This window comes from Cucurbita pepo, chromosome LG04, assembly GCF_002806865.2.
Source record: "Cucurbita pepo subsp. pepo cultivar mu-cu-16 chromosome LG04, ASM280686v2, whole genome shotgun sequence".
Taxonomy (NCBI): Eukaryota; Viridiplantae; Streptophyta; class Magnoliopsida; order Cucurbitales; family Cucurbitaceae; genus Cucurbita; species Cucurbita pepo.
This window is the reverse complement of record NC_036641.1, coordinates 8,463,206-8,481,463: the sequence shown is the minus strand read 5'-3', so window position 1 is coordinate 8,481,463 and position 18,258 is coordinate 8,463,206. Positions and strand designations below refer to the sequence as shown.

Genomic DNA, 18,258 nt, shown 5'->3' with positions numbered 1-18,258 from the left:
CGATGTGGGGTCGCCACCAAATCCACCCTCTTCAGTATCCGGCATTCTTATTGGCACATCGCCTCATGTCTACCCCCTTTGGGGAACAACGAGAAAGCTGGTACATGGTATTTGACTCTGATACTATTTGTAATGGTCCAGATCCACCTGTGTTTTGTTTTCCTCTCCAACCAAACCAAATGTGGGACATCACATATAAACTTTCAATTATGCATCTAATAATTTTTTTAATTCGAAAAATTGATCATAATTCTCTTGATTTTCAAGCATAGGTCTTTGAATTATTTCATTTATTTTTTATAAAAAAAAAAAATCATGAATCTATTGAATATGGGTCTACAAGGTTTATAATTAAAACGCTCAAATATGGGTGTTCGAAAATATACGATCCACTCAAACTAACCAACTAAAATTATTTTCTTTATTGTCTATTTGTATTGAATTTAATTTCTGAAGTTTTAATATTTAAATTTTTATAAGATTTTATATAAGTACACTCCATTAAATAATAAAAACTCAACAACCAAACTCCAGCCAGACAATGAATAAAGGAAGAACTTTTCCAACATATTTTATTTTGTTTTTCACCTTCATTCTCAACTCTGTCCTTGCCCCACCAAATTAAACCCTTTCTCTACCATTTTCGTCACATTTTTGTCCAACCAAATTCATTTCAAATCCTTTTCTCCACTTCACAAGCCTTCACTTCCTCTTCGTCGCCGGTTGTTTTTTCAACTCTCGGCGATGGCGAACTGCACCGTCGAGTCTTGTAAAGTCGAGACCAGTGATGGAGTCAAGCTCCACACGAGGGTTTTCAAGCCAACAGATGAGGAAGATAGGGAAAATCTGGTGGTTGTTTTGGTCCATCCCTACTCGGTTTTGGGTGGTTGTCAAGGCCTTTTGAGAGGAATTGCTGGTGGCTTAGCGGACAGGGGTTTTAGAGCTGTGACTTTTGATATGAGAGGTGCTGGGAAATCGTCTGGTAGGCCTTCTTTGACTGGATTCGCAGAAATTAAGGATGTCACTGCTGTTTGCAACTGGGTTTGTGCGAATTTGTCTGTTAATCGAATCTTGTTGGTGGGTTCATCTGCAGGTACTTTGTTTTTTTGTTTTTTCTTTGTGTTTATGCTATGGAATTTTGTGTGGTTGTGGTTGGATTTTGGCCCTTGTTGGTGAATTGTTCCTTAGTTGTCTGTCTCATTTTGTTCTTCTACTTTGCCATTTTGATATCTGTTTGTACAATGAATTCTGAGATCTAAACAATTGATCAAATGGAAGCTTTTCTTTGAACATAGGCTTGGTTTTTCTCCTCTGTTTCTTGATTGAGCAGGTGTTCTTTAGTTCAGTAGCAATGTCATCATTTTATCTGTGGATGGTTGCCTCCTTGTGCATAGTTCTTTGCTATTTTTCTTTTTATAAGGATGAACATGTACCATCTGGAACCATCTAGATCATAGAGGTTCTACACCCTTTCGCCTTCTCGTTTTGACCGGACGGTGCGAGGCACTGGTCGGAGCAGGGCTAGATCCTCTCCAAAGTAGACGCCTTTTAAAATGTGAGGCTGACGACCATACGTAACGAGCCAAAACGGACAATATCTACTAGCAGTGAGCTTAGACTGTTACAATGTTTTGCTTTGTTTTGATTTTGTTTTGTTTGTGTTCGGATTCGTATTTGGTTGAAATCTCCAAGCAAGATTTTAGGTGGAATAAAGAGAGGATTTGGTACCACATTGATGATGCATCTAATAAAGTTTATTGGACCAAGAACATTACTTTCTATTAATTTGTGGGACAGAAAGAGAGAATATGGAATTATTCTGAATCACTTGTAATTGTGTCTTTTGCAGGCGCCCCCATTGCAGGCTCATCTGTGGATTTGATAGAACAAGTGGTAGGCTATGTAAGCCTTGGCTATCCCTTTGGCCTAACTGCCTCAATTCTTTTTGGAAGACACCACAAAGCCATTTTACAGTCTCCGAAACCGAAGCTTTTCGTGATGGGCACACGGGACGGGTTCACGAGCGTGAAGCAATTGCAGAACAAGTTAAAATCTGCAGCAGGACGTGTAGAAACACATCTAATAGAAGGTGTGAGCCACTTTGAAATGGAAGGCCCTGCATATGATGCTCAAATGGTGAATCTTATCCTTAGTTTTATTTCCTCTTTGTAGAATGTTCAACTTGTTCAGAATGTTGTGTAGGAAATCAAAGGCTTTGGCTTAACAGATTGTGCATTATCACAGTAAAAGGCAAGAACTAATCTACATAGATTCTATTGACTTTTGAATAAAGTTTTACAGAAATAATCCTTCTTCTGAAGTTAAAGCTAGAGATCAAAATAAAACAATAACTCTTAGTACAATCAAACGATGCATCAAATGGGCGTGAAGTCTGCGTTCTTGAAGGCCAAGGCACCAATAATAGCACGGTTGATCATTAAAGTTCGAAAACGCCAAACCGGAGCGAGTGTTCTGCTGAGTTTTCCATTCAACAAATGCAATTCATCACCATTGCCATCGATTATTAGGAAGCCTGCAGGTTTAAGAATTTGGCCATTTTGGAGCTTCGTCCACTTTACATCGTCGTTCATACACGAACCATTGATTGTCCTTGAGAATATGGTTCTCTTCCATCTGCTTAAATCCCAAAAAAGAAATAATAAAACGAGGAAGAAACGTAGTGTTCTCGCGGAAAAGTAGCCCGATTTAACACCGTTCTTGCTATTTCAAACTAGAAAAAGAGACATAATCCATTGAGATTTGGGGTAATGAAATGGTACAATCCATAACTCAAGATGCAAGTTTAATGATCAGATCTTGCTAAGGTTTGATGATAAAAAGCTATTACCAATACATTGATAATGAATAGAAGTCTATAATTGGAGTGAGGAATTTTTACAAAATTGGGAGACCAATGGCGTTGATAAAAAGAAAGCATAGTAGAAGAAAATGAAGGTTTTTAGGCACCATGTACGTATACACAACCAATGCAATATCATTTAAATTATGTACTGTACATCAGTAAGCATGTTTAATTAGTTATTACCACTCTCACCGTCCGATGCATCTTCAAGCCTTGCAATTGCGTCGACAAGGGATTGTTCGTGGTCCTGCATTTGAATAGACTCAGAATAAGTTGTATAAATAAAGTCATAGCAATGGGGGGTCGAGGTTAAACGATTCATACTTTCAGCACTTTCTTAGCCTTTTCAATCTCCATGGGATCTGGATGATTAGCACCAAATACCTTTTCCACCTGTTTGAACAACTCCAGCAACAAGGAAAACAAAGGTCATCATTTTATCAACAAAAGAAGAAGAAAAAACGAAAAGAACAGTATAACAAAATTGTATTTGCCCTTCCACACCTCCTTAATCAGCGTGTCGGTGTGAAGTATTTCAATATCACCCATAGCCTGCTTCCGAGATCCATTTTGAGATACAGGTAAGTCTTTCCTAGATTGACCCTTTGTAGTCCCTCTGCCCCTTCCACCAGCAGCCACTGCACCGCCTCGTGTCATGGACTTCTTATTGCCCCTCCCATGTCCAGGGCGAGCACCACTGCGAGATACTACAGAATCTTCTCGTTCCCACCTAATATCTTCAGGGGATATCTAACAGGAAAGATGTATAAATGATTCTTAAGGGGCAATATTCCTCTTCAGATCAGGAATTCCAGAAGAAATATGACTAATGAGTTTATGGCCAGTCATTTCATCATTCAATTAATAGTCTGATCTCTACGTGAAAAATGAAGCAACATTTTCAGACACACACTACAGGTCATCTGGTTTAAAATCAAAAGCTATGGCTGTTCGTGGTTCAATACAAATTCTTCAACAGCTGCATACATAGATCATAAGCAGTGAACTAGCAAGTGGTCAAGGGTACCATTAGATCGGAAAACAGTGAAATGTAAAAGATAGCATTCCACTCTAAATCACGAGTCAATCTACATTCATTGCTGCTTAAATTATCTTCCAGTTGCTAATGTAACCTAAAAGCTTAAAATTATGCACCAGAATACATTACATGACTAAGTAAATGCTCAGCTTGATCGAGTACACAGAATATTGCAATGTGATTAGAAACATCATATTAATCATGCCACCTATATGTTTAACTCTAACCTAGTTGAGGAAATATAAAATTTATTTCAAATATAAACTAAACAAAATCCGAAATACTTCTCTTTTGTCAGCTTGAAAGAGTGCAGAGGAAGCCATTTAATAAAAGAAACATTCTTATAGAGAGCAATATGTAAACAAAAGGGCGATCTAGCGAGCCCCTTGTTTATTTGTTTATTTTAAGGGTGAGGGGAGTACCTCTTTAAGATTGACCCATTCCCATGTCTCGTGTGCTGTATTAATATCATAAACCAAAGCATGACGACCCTGTCCAAAATAAGGGACAACGCGATCAAGGATAACCCATGTCCACATGTGAAGTAAAATAAAATTACTAGAAAAACATACCTCAGCATGGTTATAATCAGTTATAACAGCCTCATAGAAGCTGTTGTCTTCAGGCCATCTAGTCCAAACTTTCCGTCCAATTAATGGTTCGGCTGTTCCTTCAGCATTTTCATTTGAAACAAACGCCCCTAAAGAACCTCGATTATTCACTTGGCCACTTCCAGTAAGACCTGTATGCATGGACTTCACAACAAGTGCTGCTGTTAATGCAATGCATGACCAAGTAATTGAGGATAATAACAATTAAAGACAAAAATTACTTCAAATTCCTCAACAGGTACAAATTATAGAACTTACTGCTTTCGTCTTTGTAGTCCTAGCACCAGGGGGAGGACCACGTCTCATGGCTGATGAAGATGGTTGTGTACCAGTAGGTATTGCAGGAGTAGGTGCACCTTGGGACAGGGAAGCTTGGGATGTTTTCTGTTTCTTCCGTGATGCTGAAGCAGTGGGGCTGGGTACGGGATCCGCCATGGGTTGATCAGCATTGAGCTTTCCAGGTTGGAGCCCATTTGCTGTTCTCCATTCCCTGAGTACATCATCATAACAATGAATACCGAAATAGCATGAACCATACCAACTGTGGTAAATAGAGGTACAGCGCAAGCTATACCATATGCAAAATAAAAGACAACAATCAAACCTTATCCTTTTGATGACATCATCTGCATTTACCCGAGATAAAAGTTTTCTGTGTTCTTCATCTGATACTCTCAACTCCTTTCTTAATTCTGTTATTAAACTTTCCTTCTCCTGATAGATGTTAAGACTGTAAAGAGTTCGAAAGCTGGAAATAAAATAAATTTGATGAATTCAAAGAACGAACTAGAGAAATGTATACCCATGTAATTGCATCGGATTGAGCCTTAAAAGCACGCAGGACTGAACTATATGCTTCCTGCTCGATGTGGTGGATCTGCATTTCCATATCGCCGACCATCCTGGGTAATGTAGAAGAATTTACTGGTGCAGATCTTCCATTCCCAGCAGGAAGCCCACCTCTTTGAAATCTATTTTGATGAGGAGGAGGAAGGTCATCATCTGTTCCTGCAGTCGTTTTACATAAAAATCTTAAGACCAGAAGAAGAGATCTCCAGATGGATGCTGCCATCCATCCTAGGAATAACATATTATACAAACAAAATGCTCCAAGCAAGTTCATAAGGCACCTTTCATACCGTCTCACAGGCAGTTGCTTTTTACGTATGAAACAACCGAATTTAAACAGAACATAAATGTCAATCCATTACTCATTATAACACTATAATGTGTAATACTTCCTTGCTATTGAATATAGAAGACAACTAGAAGAAATGAGCTAAATTAAAACAGAGAAACGAAAAAGCTCTTATAGCCAAAGATAAATACTATATAAACACAACAGAATGGACAACATAAGCTTTCTTTCATTCTCTTTTAAAAAGAGTTAGCACATACGACTCTTTTTGGTGAAATTTTCCTCACTGCAACAAAACTTGGCAATAAAGCAATATCCAGTCTACCAGATTGCTGCAATGTACAAGCCAAAAGGCCTAATGGAAAGAAAGAAATCTAACTTAACTGCACCCGCACGAGCACAACCCTCGTGTTTAGTTGCCAACCATTGAAGTTAGAACGATGAGGAGACTGCCGGTGATAAGCCGGGGGAAGGTGAGGATGACGTCAAGACGTCAAGTCATCATGCACCTTATGCCCTGGGCGATACTAAGTCTAGAAACAGCTAAGGGATGTAAAGCAAGCAACAAAGGTGAACAAGAAAAATAAAAAAAGAAGAAATCAACATAGAAAGCTACTCAGTTTCATAATGAAGTTCGTTTATAAATGAACAGGGGAACTAAACGAACTGGGATTGGATGGAATACTCAAAACAGCAAACAGAAAACCTAGCGATTATCAAGAGTAAAACACAATTCCTCGGAAAATTATTGCTACTGAGCCCTAGAAAACCCTTCGAAAGTTCAAAACCAAACTTTTCAATTTACTCACCACTGCTATCCGAAAGTTCATACTCCATGGAAGTTCCTTCCACTAAAATCAACGCCAACCAACTTGAACCCACGTAGGGAAAATCAACTTCGCGACAAACCCAACTCTCAAAACCAATAAAATTCCTCAAGATTCAACAAGCACACAGGCAGCCAAAAGTTACCAAAGAACAAACAGACCAAACAAGCGTCTTCGCAGAATCTAGCCGCAACTCCAAGCTCCACGGCAACCCTTGAAGTCCAAGAATCAAAATTTGCAGACAAAAGACGGATCGAGTGAGAATCAAGACTCGATCGGCTCGAAAAAGTTCAGAAGACAGTAATTGCAAGAATTTGAGGCAATAAAATATGAATACGACGAATCTGGATTAGGAATTGAGGAGGATTTCAATGGCCTTTCTGAAAAGGGCGCCTGAAGATGTGAAAGATGAACGAGACACGAGAGAACCCGTTCTGGGTTTGGGAGGGAAGGCGGACTTGAAACCGATTATTGTCTCCAAATGCCCATTTTGTCTTCTAGTGAATAATTTTCCCTTCAATTCCGCCGTGAAAATACCCTAAGATTTCTTATGGATTTTTATTTTTCATTACCTAAATTAATAAATTAAACCCTAATATAGGGCCCAACTCATCTTATCTATTTACTTTTAATATCTATCCCACTCGCCCGACTAGCTAGTGAGCGGTTCTATCAAACGAGAACCGAGCACTAAACGAAAATAAAAACCTCATTTCTCATGATCACGAGCGTAAAAATTTAAATTTTTCATAATTATGGACTGAGTTATGCTCGAATTGGCAGTTAATCGCATAACTATACCAATGATATTATGTATATCATCGGTATAATTGTAACCGATGTATCTAATATGAACTCGACCGATAAAATAATTAACCTATACATTTATGATATTACAAGCTTTTTGCACATTATCATTTACGTCGGGCCTTCGTTATTTTCTATATATATTTATTGAGATAAATGATTATTATATTTGTAATTATATATATAATTATTTTTTTTATTGTTATATTTGAGTTTTTTAAATTAGTGGGCCAAATAATAATTAATAATAATAATACAAACCTTTATAAAAAAAAATTATTATACAAATTAGAAAATAAAAACATATTATATAATTTAGTATAATAATTAATAATTAATATTTTTATTTTTATTTTTATTTAATTGTGCCTTGAAAATCGGAACTAAAAAAAAAAAAAAAAAAAAAAAAAAAAAAAAAAAAAAANTGTCATTGGTTTGGTTTCCCATTTCTTCCACAGGCTTTCGCCGCTTCCCCGCGTTTCTCTCCTCCGCCATCGCCACCGTCTCGGCTTAGTTCGCCGTCGTTCCACTCTTCTCATTCACCGTCCTTCTACTTCTCTCGTCTATTTCCTTAACCACTCGCTGGCCACTCTCGCCACGGCCTCCGGAGAGTTTCCATGGACTCTACTTCACCGGAGGTTTCGGCGTCGGTCGACTCCGTGGCGGAGGGTTTGAAGAATCAGAGCTTGAACAGCGACGATCGTGGCGATGGAGGAAGTAGCGTCGAGCATCAGGCTAAAAAGAAGCTCGAAGATCTGAACTGGGATAATTCATTTGTCAGAGAACTGCCTGGCGATCCCCTTACCGATATCATTCCTCGAGAGGTTCTATTTCTTTGTTTCTTGATAATTAATGTGTGTAATCAATTTAAAGCTTGAGTAGGAACTCTTTTGTATGCTAACAGTTTAATGGGTTTACCTTACTGCGAGTTTCAGCTACTTCTCGGTGTTCAAATGGATTTTGATCTTGATTTTGATTTGCCCGCCCTTGGGTTCATTTTCATTCAAACAAGAAGGGTTCTACATTTTACTTGGTCTCTATTACTAGTTTAATTTTCTTCCGGTCGTTCTGAGCAATCAATTGGATTTGTAGGTTCGATTAATAGATATTTATTGTAACCATGTGATCCATTCTTGATGCCGTTAATTGGCTGCGTTTAACTTCCATGCGAATTTTAGGTATTACATGCATGCTACTCAAATGTGTTGCCATCCGTGGAAGTAGATAGTCCTCAGCTTGTTGCTTGGTCAGAATCCGTTGCCAATTTGCTAGATTTGGATCCTCAAGAGTGAGTTTTCTTATTTCTTTTGCTGTTTGATAAAATTGACAGATGAGGTATTTGCAATATATAATATAAGGTATGAAGCATGGATATTTAGTTTGAGTAGGATCTTAATATCATTGTTTGATGCTATACACTCTACTAGACCCTCATGATCATAGTTTAAAGATCTTCTCTCATTATTGTTTAATTTTGAATAAAGTATGAATATATTTAGATGTATCGATGCATAACCGATTTAAGTTCTTCCTTCTTTTTATGCTTGATAGATATACCCATTCCTCGCAAAAACCTCAAATTACTCAGCACAACTTGGAAGAATGCATAAAACCTTCCACCAATTGTAAAACAACTATCTTTGTATTTCAATCTTATTCCACTTAGTCAATTAGATGTCTGATCAGACAATGTTAACGTTTCATTTCGTATTAGAAGGACCTCTAAAAATCTTTGTATTTCAATCTTATTCCACTGTATTCAATTAGATGTCTGTTCAGGCAATGTTAACGTTTCATTTCATATTGAAAATGCTGGATTTTATTCAATTTGTGTCATGAATGTTCTCTCCCTCAGAGTTGTTTTCTTCTTGCAAGAGCTGAAGGATTTTGCTTTTGTCATTGCAGATTTCAAAGGCCAGATTTCCCCCTCTTGTTCTCTGGCGCATCTTCATTAGTTGGAGTGTAAGTGTGAAATACTGATTGATGAACAGCACGAACGTTGTGATTTTCAATATCGTCCCCTGCCAGCTGATATTGTGTGTTACAGGTCGCCTTACGCTCAATGTTATGGAGGCCATCAGTTTGGCATGTGGGCTGGACAGTTGGGTGATGGTCGAGCAATAACCCTTGGAGAGATACTTAATTCCCGTTCTGAAAGGTGGGAGTTGCAGCTAAAAGGTGCTGGGAAGACTCCATACAGTCGGTCTGCAGATGGATTGGCTGTGCTACGAAGTAGCGTCAGAGAGTTCCTTTGTAGTGAAGCAATGCACAGTCTTGGAATACCAACAACTCGTGCACTTTGTCTTCTGACCACAGGAACATTGGTTACCCGAGATATGTTCTATGAGTACGTAGACAAAAAAGCCTTGTCAAGATGGCAGTTAAAGACAATTTGTAGTTATACTACGATTTTATATCTTCTTGTGCATTTGAATATGGTTTTCTCATAAATGCAAGAATTAATTTCTGAATATGGGCTTTTTATTCTTCTTCAAAAACCTTAACACATAAACTTCATAACTAATTTTTTTGTAATTCTTTTTAGATAGGGGATTTTTTATTTTATTTTATTGAAATCATGATTTTTCATGAGTATCTCTATGTAGGTACTTCTATGGTAGCTTTCAACATGTACAATAACTTTAAAATGTGAAGAAAAGGATTTGACATAAATTCATATTGGTTAAGGCAATGGAATAACAGTTCATATTGTTTGACTTTGTAGTGGGAATCCAAAAGAAGAGCCTGGTGCAATTATATGCAGGGTGGCTCAATCCTTTTTGCGTTTTGGATCATACCAAATTCATACCTCTAGAGGGAAAGATGATTATAAAATTGTTCGGGCTTTAGCAGACTATGCGATCCGCCACCATTTTCCTCACATAGAGAATATGAGCAGCAGTCAGAGTTTATCTTTCAGCACAGACGACAAAGATAGTTCAGTTATCGATCTCACTTTAAACAAATATGCAGGTAACTATTTCTGTTTAAAAATGTATATGATTCTAGTTAAAATTAGTTTGTGACAAGAAGTACAAGAATGCTACTTGAACTCAACTGTGTGTTTAGGGCAGTGTACAAATTATGGTGCATCTATTTTTCTGGAAAAGCTCATGCTTAGGAATGATAGAGGTGGGAAGAAAAATGCACGTGCCTTAACTAGTTGAGTTATAAGATGTGTCCTATCTGCTGTATAGTTGGTATACAAGTCATCGTCTTTGGAAAAAAAAAATGCTTTTAGCCAAGAAACGTGTTCTCTGCTGAGTATCATTAATCAAAGCTATAGCTTGAATTGAGCTATTTGTTGCTATTTTATCTGAAAATTAATCAATAGTACATGTAAGGAAAGAAAATTAATGCTGCAACTTTTGTTTTTCCTGTGGTTGCGGTGGTCTGTAAGGGGATGGGGAATCATTTACTTCTCCACTGTTCTTGGCTCGTCTGTGACATTTTGTTGAGTCCAGTGCATGCCATCTCTATTTTTATTTATTTATTTGTACTTTTTTGGGTAGGAACTGAGTATTTATTGAGAGGTATTAAAGAATGAACAAGGGCATACAAAAGTTTTCCATCTTATTGCATGGTAGATGCATATCCTCTTTTTAGTTGTATTCAACTTGCTGTTTCTGAACAAAAAGGGTTATGATTTTATGGTATGACACTTCTCTTTTCGCTGCCTTTACATGGATGATGTTATCAGCTTGGACCGTAGAAGTCGCTGAGCGAACAGCTTCCTTAATAGCAAGATGGCAGGGGGTTGGGTTCACTCACGGCGTACTCAACACTGACAATATGAGTATCTTGGGTCTTACCATTGATTATGGTCCATTTGGATTTTTGGATGCTTTTGATCCTAGTTTTACGCCTAATACAACTGATCTTCCGGGCAGAAGATATTGTTTTGCAAATCAGCCAGATATAGGCTTATGGAATATAGCCCAGTTTGCCTCGACTCTCTCAGCCGCTGGATTAATAAATGATAAAGAAGCCAACTATGCCATGGAAAGGTGGTTTTGCTTTATCGAACCTTTATCCGTTCAAGATTTGTTGACCTTCCATTGCACTTATATTATGACATTTCCGCTCTCCTCTTACAGATACGGAGACAAATTTATGGATGACTATCAATCAATAATGACCAAGAAACTTGGTTTGCCAAAGTACAATAAGCAGTTAATCGGCAAGCTTCTCAACAACATGGCTGTTGACAAGGTTGATTACACAAATTTCTTTAGATTACTTTCCAATGTCAAAGCTGATCCTAGCATCCCAGAGAAGGAGCTGCTGGTCCCTCTGAAGGCAGTTCTATTAGATATTGGCAAGGAACGTAAGGAAGCTTGGGTTAGCTGGGTCAAGACCTACATAGAGGAGGTACAGTAACAAAAAATATTTGATCGTTAAAAAATAGCAGTCGTAGAATAAACGTTAAAACATTTGCATATTTCTCTTTCTTCTTTGGCGCTGATCTGTTTTGCTTGTGTTCGTTTGAATTCCTTTTTTAAAATCTTGTTTCAGCTCATCAACATGTCGATTCTGAGTCGAACATTCTGACTCTCTTGCATCGCTATGGATATTGCATTTACGAGTTATATAACTTGCATGTCTATCTGCAATGTTGGCATAGAACTTCCCTCCCCTAAACTTTCTGAAATGGATAAAATGTAGAATGAACAACACTGTTCCTTAATATATACTGCCTTACAACCTCCCCGACACTCCCTACGTTGTCCCCCCTCGTTCCCGACTCTTCTAACCAACTGGTGAGAAAGAGATTCCCTTCCTGCCCCTCCTAGTTTATTATATGGTTTGGCTTTCTCTTGCATTGCTCTGATGTATATCATGCATGATTTTTCATTTAAAAGTTCATACCCGTCTAAATAATTTCCGTTCTTATTCAAGTTTAGAGTTCAATTGAATGAAATTACGATTTTAAGGCTATAATTGGTAGCTTCAGTCTGGTTTACTTGAACTAGGAGTAAGCTTGGCACTTGGCACTTGGCAGTCAATAGTTTGTCGTGTTTGCTGTATCGAGATTTGTAGTTGGGGCGGTTAGCTAGCTGCTAACGGTCAGTAGCTGTTATGCTAGTTACAGCCGTAAGCTTACAGTCATTGGAAGGACGGGTTGGCGTGTATATTTGAGAGGAAGAGAGGGAATGGACTTTGCATGCAAGTAAGAAAGCTTGCATTGGAGTTGGAGAGGTCAAATATAACGGCCCAAGCCCAATGCCAGCCGATATTGTTCTCTTTGAGCTTTCCCTTTCAACCTTCCCCTCAATGTTTTTAAAACACGTTTGCTAGAGAGCCTACACCCTTATAAAGAATATTTCATTCTCCTCCCCAACCAACGCGGGATTTCACATCAAACCTCTTACATTACGTTGATTTTATTAAGTATTTGATTGCTTTTGTAGCTTGCTGGAAGTGGCATCTCAGATGAGGAAAGGAAGGCCTCTATGGATGCAGTAAATCCTAAATATATCCTGAGGAACTACCTATGCCAGAGTGCCATAGATGCGGCTGAACAGGGTGATTTTGGAGAGGTTCGTCGGCTGCTGAAGATAATGGAACGGCCATATGATGAGCAGCCAGGAATGGAGAAATATGCACGGCTACCCCCAGCCTGGGCATATCGGCCAGGTGTTCGTATGCTTTCTTGTTCTTCATGAGTTCATAGCTTGCTCTATTTTACACACACAAAAACGAGAATAATTTATTGATAGAATGTTTGCTATGTATATAATATTGTGAAATTTAGACAGTTATCTCTTTTCTTTTTGGATACTGATTCTTTTTACAGACTTGAAATGTTGTTCATTTTGGCAGTCATTGGATCTTCCATTATTGATTTGTTTTTGTTTTTTTTGACCCCCGAAATGAATCGGTTTGTTGAGTTAAGAGCGGTTACGTAACCCGAACACCATGAAATCTTAGTATTACTTTTAAGATTAGATTACAAGTTTGGTCCGGTGGTTTCTATGCTTTTTAAAGTTCCAAAGGTTAGTATTTACGAGATTTTTTCAAACTATAAGGATGAACGTTACTAAATTTCAACTTTTTTCGAGAAATATAAAAGTTTTGAGATTATTTATTATGCTTTATATATATATATATTTCTCAGGGTATTTGGCTCATAGTCGTGTAATTATTGTTAGGTGATCAAGAGGATCGCACATTCATCATCACAATCAAGAAGAATTTCAACGATGAACCAAACTTATATTCGAAATCAAGAGAGTTGAGTTGTTTTGACGGGTTCTATTGGTCAACACTAAAAGTTAGGTTAACTAAACTTTAACTTTTAATGTATAATTAAGAAATATATTAATTTTAAAAAATAAAAAATAATTGATAAAAAGTTGGCATAAATTTAGCCAAAAGTTTTAATTTGATATTTAATACCGTTAACTAAATTATTGCATGTCATCCTACTGGATAAATTATTGAGAGAAAAAATATAGGGAAATTCTTTTAAAAAATAAAAACATTTTCCGATAAATAATATAGATATGTTAGTCAGCCGCCAGATTATTTCTAGACCTAAATCAAAGTGGTCATATCCCACATCGGGAAGTGTCGCCCTGGATTAATAGTATTTAAACGATGGGAGGAAGCTGAAAGGGCACGACCTTACTTGAACAGGATCTGTTCTATAGGTTGTACAACTGTATCCTTGAGTTCTAAGGAGACAAGAACCTTAGTCTGGTGGATGAACCACTGCCCTGCGACTAGAGCGTGATTAACGGCTCAACGGATTTCGGTCCTGGCGGCTGTAGAGGATCGTTCTTGGCCGCCTCGTTCGGCTGGGGATGGTCGCATGGCGGTCTGACAGACTCAAAAAATATTTTTTTTTTTCGCTCATTCCATTTTGGGATTTAGTTGAATGGGGTTTGGATTTCTGCTACTAAAAGTGTGAGAAGATGAGAAAGATGGAAGCTAATTTTTTTCTTTTTTGTCGAAGATTTTGATTGCTTTGGTTAGTATTTGGTTTATGCTCGTAAGGTGTTTGATGAATGTCTCTGAGACTTAAAAACTTATTGTTTGGATCTGAATGTTGAGTCAAGCTTGAGGTGGGGTTGTTTCTGTGTTCTAATGGATTTGGATTTCTGGTAGTGCATTGCTGTTGTGTGAGAGAAGATACGAAAGATGGCAATTCTGTATTTTGGTGAGTTTTTGGTTTATGCTTGTAAGGTGTTCGACGATATGTCTCTGAAACGAGTCTTAAAAGTTCTTTCATTTGTTTAGTTTTGGGTGTCATGGATAGGTTATCCCCAAAAGATGGGAGGTTTGGAACTAGATTCAACCATGCTCTCAAACCAAAGCTTGATTTGATTCTTAAGTGTCACATAACTTCTTGTTTTCTACTGCTTATGTCAGTGTTCTCATCTAGTAATGTTCATAATTATAGATGGTGAGCACACTTGGCCGACCTCAGAGCGAGGCAAGCTGGGAACGGGCATCCTTCCCTACCATTAGACCTTTAATACTATTCTTTATCCTAAGTACCTTTTGTTCATACACACATCAATTATCAAGAATTATGGTCTACTCATGAGGGGTAGTATTTTATTATGGTGTCATACCCAAGTTTTTATGGATTCCTTCTTTGTTACTACTAGTCTCAACTCCAAAGATATAATGTCTCAAAACGAACAGGCCATTGTGAAATCTCATATCGGTTTGAGATGTGAACGAACTATTTTTTATAAGGGTATGTATCGTGAGGCTGATTGCAATAAGTAATAGGGGAAAAACAGACAATATCTACAGGAGGTTATCTTGGACTGTTACAAATTGTGTTGAGTCAGATATCGAGTAGTGCACTGGCGGGGTGGATTGTTCTCTTTACAACGGTAAAGAAACTCTTAGGTTTGATTATTATCGTTCATCTGGTCTATGCAATCTTATGTCGACGATAAAAAAAGATTGTCTTTCACCATGTGAACGAAAGTTGATGGTAGAGATTTTCGAGTCGTATAGTGCTAAGCTACGCATTAGTATGATTTTTGCTCAACACACTTCAATGCATGAGAATTTGCATAACGAAGCAAGGGTCAGGGGAAGATTTAGCTCGGGTTCTAAACGCTCAATTTTAATTATTCGAATTCTGAACTTTCAATTTTGTGTCTAATAAATTTGTAAAATTTAAAAATATTAAACGGGATCTCAAAATTAAGGAAATAATGGTGTAATTTAATTTCATTTTTTTAAGCAAATATGATAAAAAAAAATTGTTGAAATTTAGCGAAAAGAAAAAATTAATTTATCATTGTTAATACTATTAGCTAAATTATGGCATAATAACATTGACCTAAAATGAGATTAATTTTATTTTAAAAAATAGCGAACATTTTTTTTTTTTTTAATAAAAGAGATATTTTTTTGATAAATGATAAATGATAAATAATATAGATATATTAGAGCCAGCCGCCAGATTATTTCTAGACCTAAATCAAAGTAGTCATATCCCACATCGGGAAGTGTCAGCTTGGATTAATAGTATTTAAACGAGGAGAGGAAGCTGAATGGGCACGACCTTACTTGAACAGGATCTGTTCTATAGGTTGTACAACTGTGTCCTTGAGTTCTAAGGAGACAAGAACCGTAGTCTGGTGGATGAACCACTGCCCTGCGACTAGAGCGTGATTAACGGCTCAGCGGGCTTCTGTCCTGCGGCTGTAGAGGATCGTTCTTGGCCGACTCGTTCGGCTGGGATGGTCGCATGGCGGTCTGACAGACTAAAAAGACCTTTTTTATTTTTCGGATTTTCTGGTAAGATGGAGGATCTGGATCTTGAGTCGAGCTTCAGGTGGGGTTGTTTTTGTGTTCCAATTGGTGGGATACTCTTGTTTTGTACCCCAAAAGATGGGGTTTGGGTTTCTGGTAGTGCATTGCTGTTGTGTGAGAAGATGCGAAAGGATGGTAGTCTGTGTTTTGTTGAGTTTTTGGCTTATGCTTGCAAGGTGTTCGATGATATGTCTCTATGAGCGAGTCCTAAAAGTCTTTTCATTTGTTCTTGCTTTGGGGCCAGAAGCTATGTGAAGAAACTAGATAGACTGGCCCTGATTGACCTGACATCTTTGTATGGACTGAAAGCTAGAGCTGCTGGGGAGAAGGAAGGAACTCGAGTTTGGGTTGGAGGTAGGAAGATTGGAGCCGTTCGAGTTGTGGGATTACTTTCCAGATCCCACATTGGTTGGAGAGGACAATAAAACATTCGTTTTAAGAGTGTTTTAAAGGTGTAGCAACCTCTCCCTAGTAGATACGTTTTAAAACGGCGAAATTGATGACGATACGTAACGGACAATATCTATTAGGGGTAGGTTTTGACTGTTAAAAATAGTATCAGACACTGGACAATGTGCTAGCGAGGATGTTGGGCGCCTAAAGAGGTGGATTGTGAGATCCCACGTCGGGTGGAGAGGGGAACAAAAATATTTCTTATAAGGGTGTGAAAACGTGTCCCTAGTAGATGCGTTTTAAAACCGTAAGGTTGATGGCGATAGGTAACGGGTGAAAGCGGACAATAACTACTAGTAGGGCTATTTTAAGCATATTCTGCCCTTGTGGGATAGGTGATAAAGATGTGTGACATCTTTGAGAAGCGGGAGACTAAGGAAGCTCTCCCTAGTGAAGAAGTTGCAGAAGAGCATTGGTTCGCCCCGAGCCCACCCGAGGTAGAACCGAGTTCGTTTTCTACTGCCATTGGCCAGTCGCTGGAGAAACACAGCCCGACCCTCTCTCGGAAACGTGGGGATTTCATGTTTTATCAAGTTTTTTGGTTACAGTGGAAGAGAATCCTACCATCGAATTAGATTTTGGGGATAGGATTGGTTGTGGCCCTTGTTCTAATCCAGCGAACAAGTTAGCCATGTGAAAATAGAACTTTGTGGATAATGCGAACGTATGATCGAGCCTTGAGTCACGTTTGGCAGAAAATGTTTATAAAACGTGAGCGAGGAAATGCATTGGAAACCGTTCGAAAGAAAGCAACGTTATAGTCTAAAAGTGAATAAACAACAATCGTGCTTTGATGATAGTGTATAACCCGGATATGAAGAATTAACTAGTCATATCTCCTTATAGTACATTTTGAGTCATTTTATCCCTGACGAGTGTCACATGATTTTGGTGAACGATCATACACCCCATATTGACATGCCATAAATAGCAAAGACTTGACTACACATGGTAGCAAGTAAAAGAGGTTCGGAACAGGACAACACGCTTTGGACAAGTATGACCGGAACATCTAACACGCGACCACATACAACACACTTTGGCCAAACATGACCGTGACACCATGTATACAATTGTGAAATATACCTAGCGAGACCTAGAGTCCATAAAAGTGATGCACGTCTCAAAGAAAAGAAAAGAATAAAACCCAACGGATTAAGTTTCAGGTCTTATTAGTATAAGCCGTTTACACGTGATTGCATAGCCAAACCCTAAAAGTGAAGTCGCCTTTTCCAAAACTTTTTTTAGGTAAAAACAACGACATATAAGGCGAGTGACTAAGGTTGTTTACTAGCTTTCCTATTACACGTTTTGCACCGTTTTCATTGAAAACCCTAATAAATGATATTAGCGTTTTTGAAGAAAATGCTCTCTCTCATAGCTGTTTTCACGAGCTTTCAACCGCTTTTAACGTATATGCAGAAGCAACCTCAATCAATCTAAATTAAAAAAAAAAACAAACGACTTTTAAATTCTTGTGAAATAACCAATATGAACATAGTTCATCTGATATAAAATACATAAACTCGACTAAGAGGTCAAAGACTCGAATCTCTACTATAAAATCACTCATAGGTTAATATAGACTTTTTAGTAGCAATAATATCAAAGAAATAATATCTGCAGCCGTATATTATAATTTACATATTATTTAATTTTGTCAGAGAATAATTAAATGAAGCCAAAAAAATTATTTTTCGTTATGGGTATAATGAAAAAATATATATATATATATA

At 37.8% G+C, this 18,258-nt stretch overlaps 3 protein-coding genes and 2 non-coding genes across 6 annotated transcripts; 4 read left to right on the top strand and 1 right to left on the bottom strand.

Annotated features, from left to right (window-relative positions):
* Positions 1–558: 558 nt before the first annotated feature.
* Positions 559–2,269, top strand: LOC111793117. Its single transcript, XM_023674852.1, has 2 exons — positions 559–1,093; positions 1,850–2,269. Exons 1-2 carry the CDS (start codon positions 745–747, stop codon positions 2,170–2,172), a joined length of 672 nt encoding a protein of 223 aa, XP_023530620.1. The 5' UTR covers positions 559–744; the 3' UTR covers positions 2,173–2,269.
* On the bottom strand, positions 2,251–6,988 carry LOC111793116 (protein EMSY-LIKE 3-like). Of its 2 annotated transcripts, none has more exons than XM_023674850.1 (10): positions 6,461–6,988; positions 5,316–5,521; positions 5,118–5,227; positions 4,772–5,003; positions 4,475–4,657; positions 4,325–4,393; positions 3,368–3,613; positions 3,188–3,256; positions 3,047–3,110; positions 2,251–2,637 (listed from the first exon to the last, which is right to left on the bottom strand). In XM_023674850.1, exons 1-10 carry the CDS (start codon positions 6,486–6,488, stop codon positions 2,588–2,590), a joined length of 1,257 nt encoding a protein of 418 aa, XP_023530618.1. In that variant the 5' UTR covers positions 6,489–6,988; the 3' UTR covers positions 2,251–2,587. The 2 variants fall into 2 exon arrangements, with proteins under 2 accessions (XP_023530618.1, XP_023530619.1); XM_023674851.1 differs by having other exon boundaries at positions 2,253–2,634; positions 6,461–6,987.
* Positions 6,989–7,704: 716 nt separating this feature from the next.
* LOC111793401 (UPF0061 protein azo1574-like) lies at positions 7,705–13,107 on the top strand. The gene is made up of 8 exons (XM_023675253.1): positions 7,705–8,109; positions 8,464–8,573; positions 9,191–9,247; positions 9,333–9,632; positions 10,011–10,258; positions 10,986–11,292; positions 11,383–11,656; positions 12,697–13,107. The coding sequence occupies exons 1-8, from the start codon at positions 7,903–7,905 to the stop codon at positions 12,949–12,951; spliced, it is 1,758 nt and encodes a 585-aa protein (XP_023531021.1). The 5' UTR covers positions 7,705–7,902; the 3' UTR covers positions 12,952–13,107.
* A 799-nt stretch (positions 13,108–13,906) lies between these two features.
* On the top strand, positions 13,907–14,117 carry LOC111794138. Its single transcript, XR_002815031.1, has one exon. It is a non-coding gene; the product is annotated as a small nucleolar RNA U3 (small nucleolar RNA).
* Positions 14,118–15,813: 1,696 nt separating this feature from the next.
* On the top strand, positions 15,814–16,022 carry LOC111794139. Its single transcript, XR_002815032.1, has one exon. It is a non-coding gene; the product is annotated as a small nucleolar RNA U3 (small nucleolar RNA).
* Positions 16,023–18,258: the final 2,236 nt, after the last annotated feature.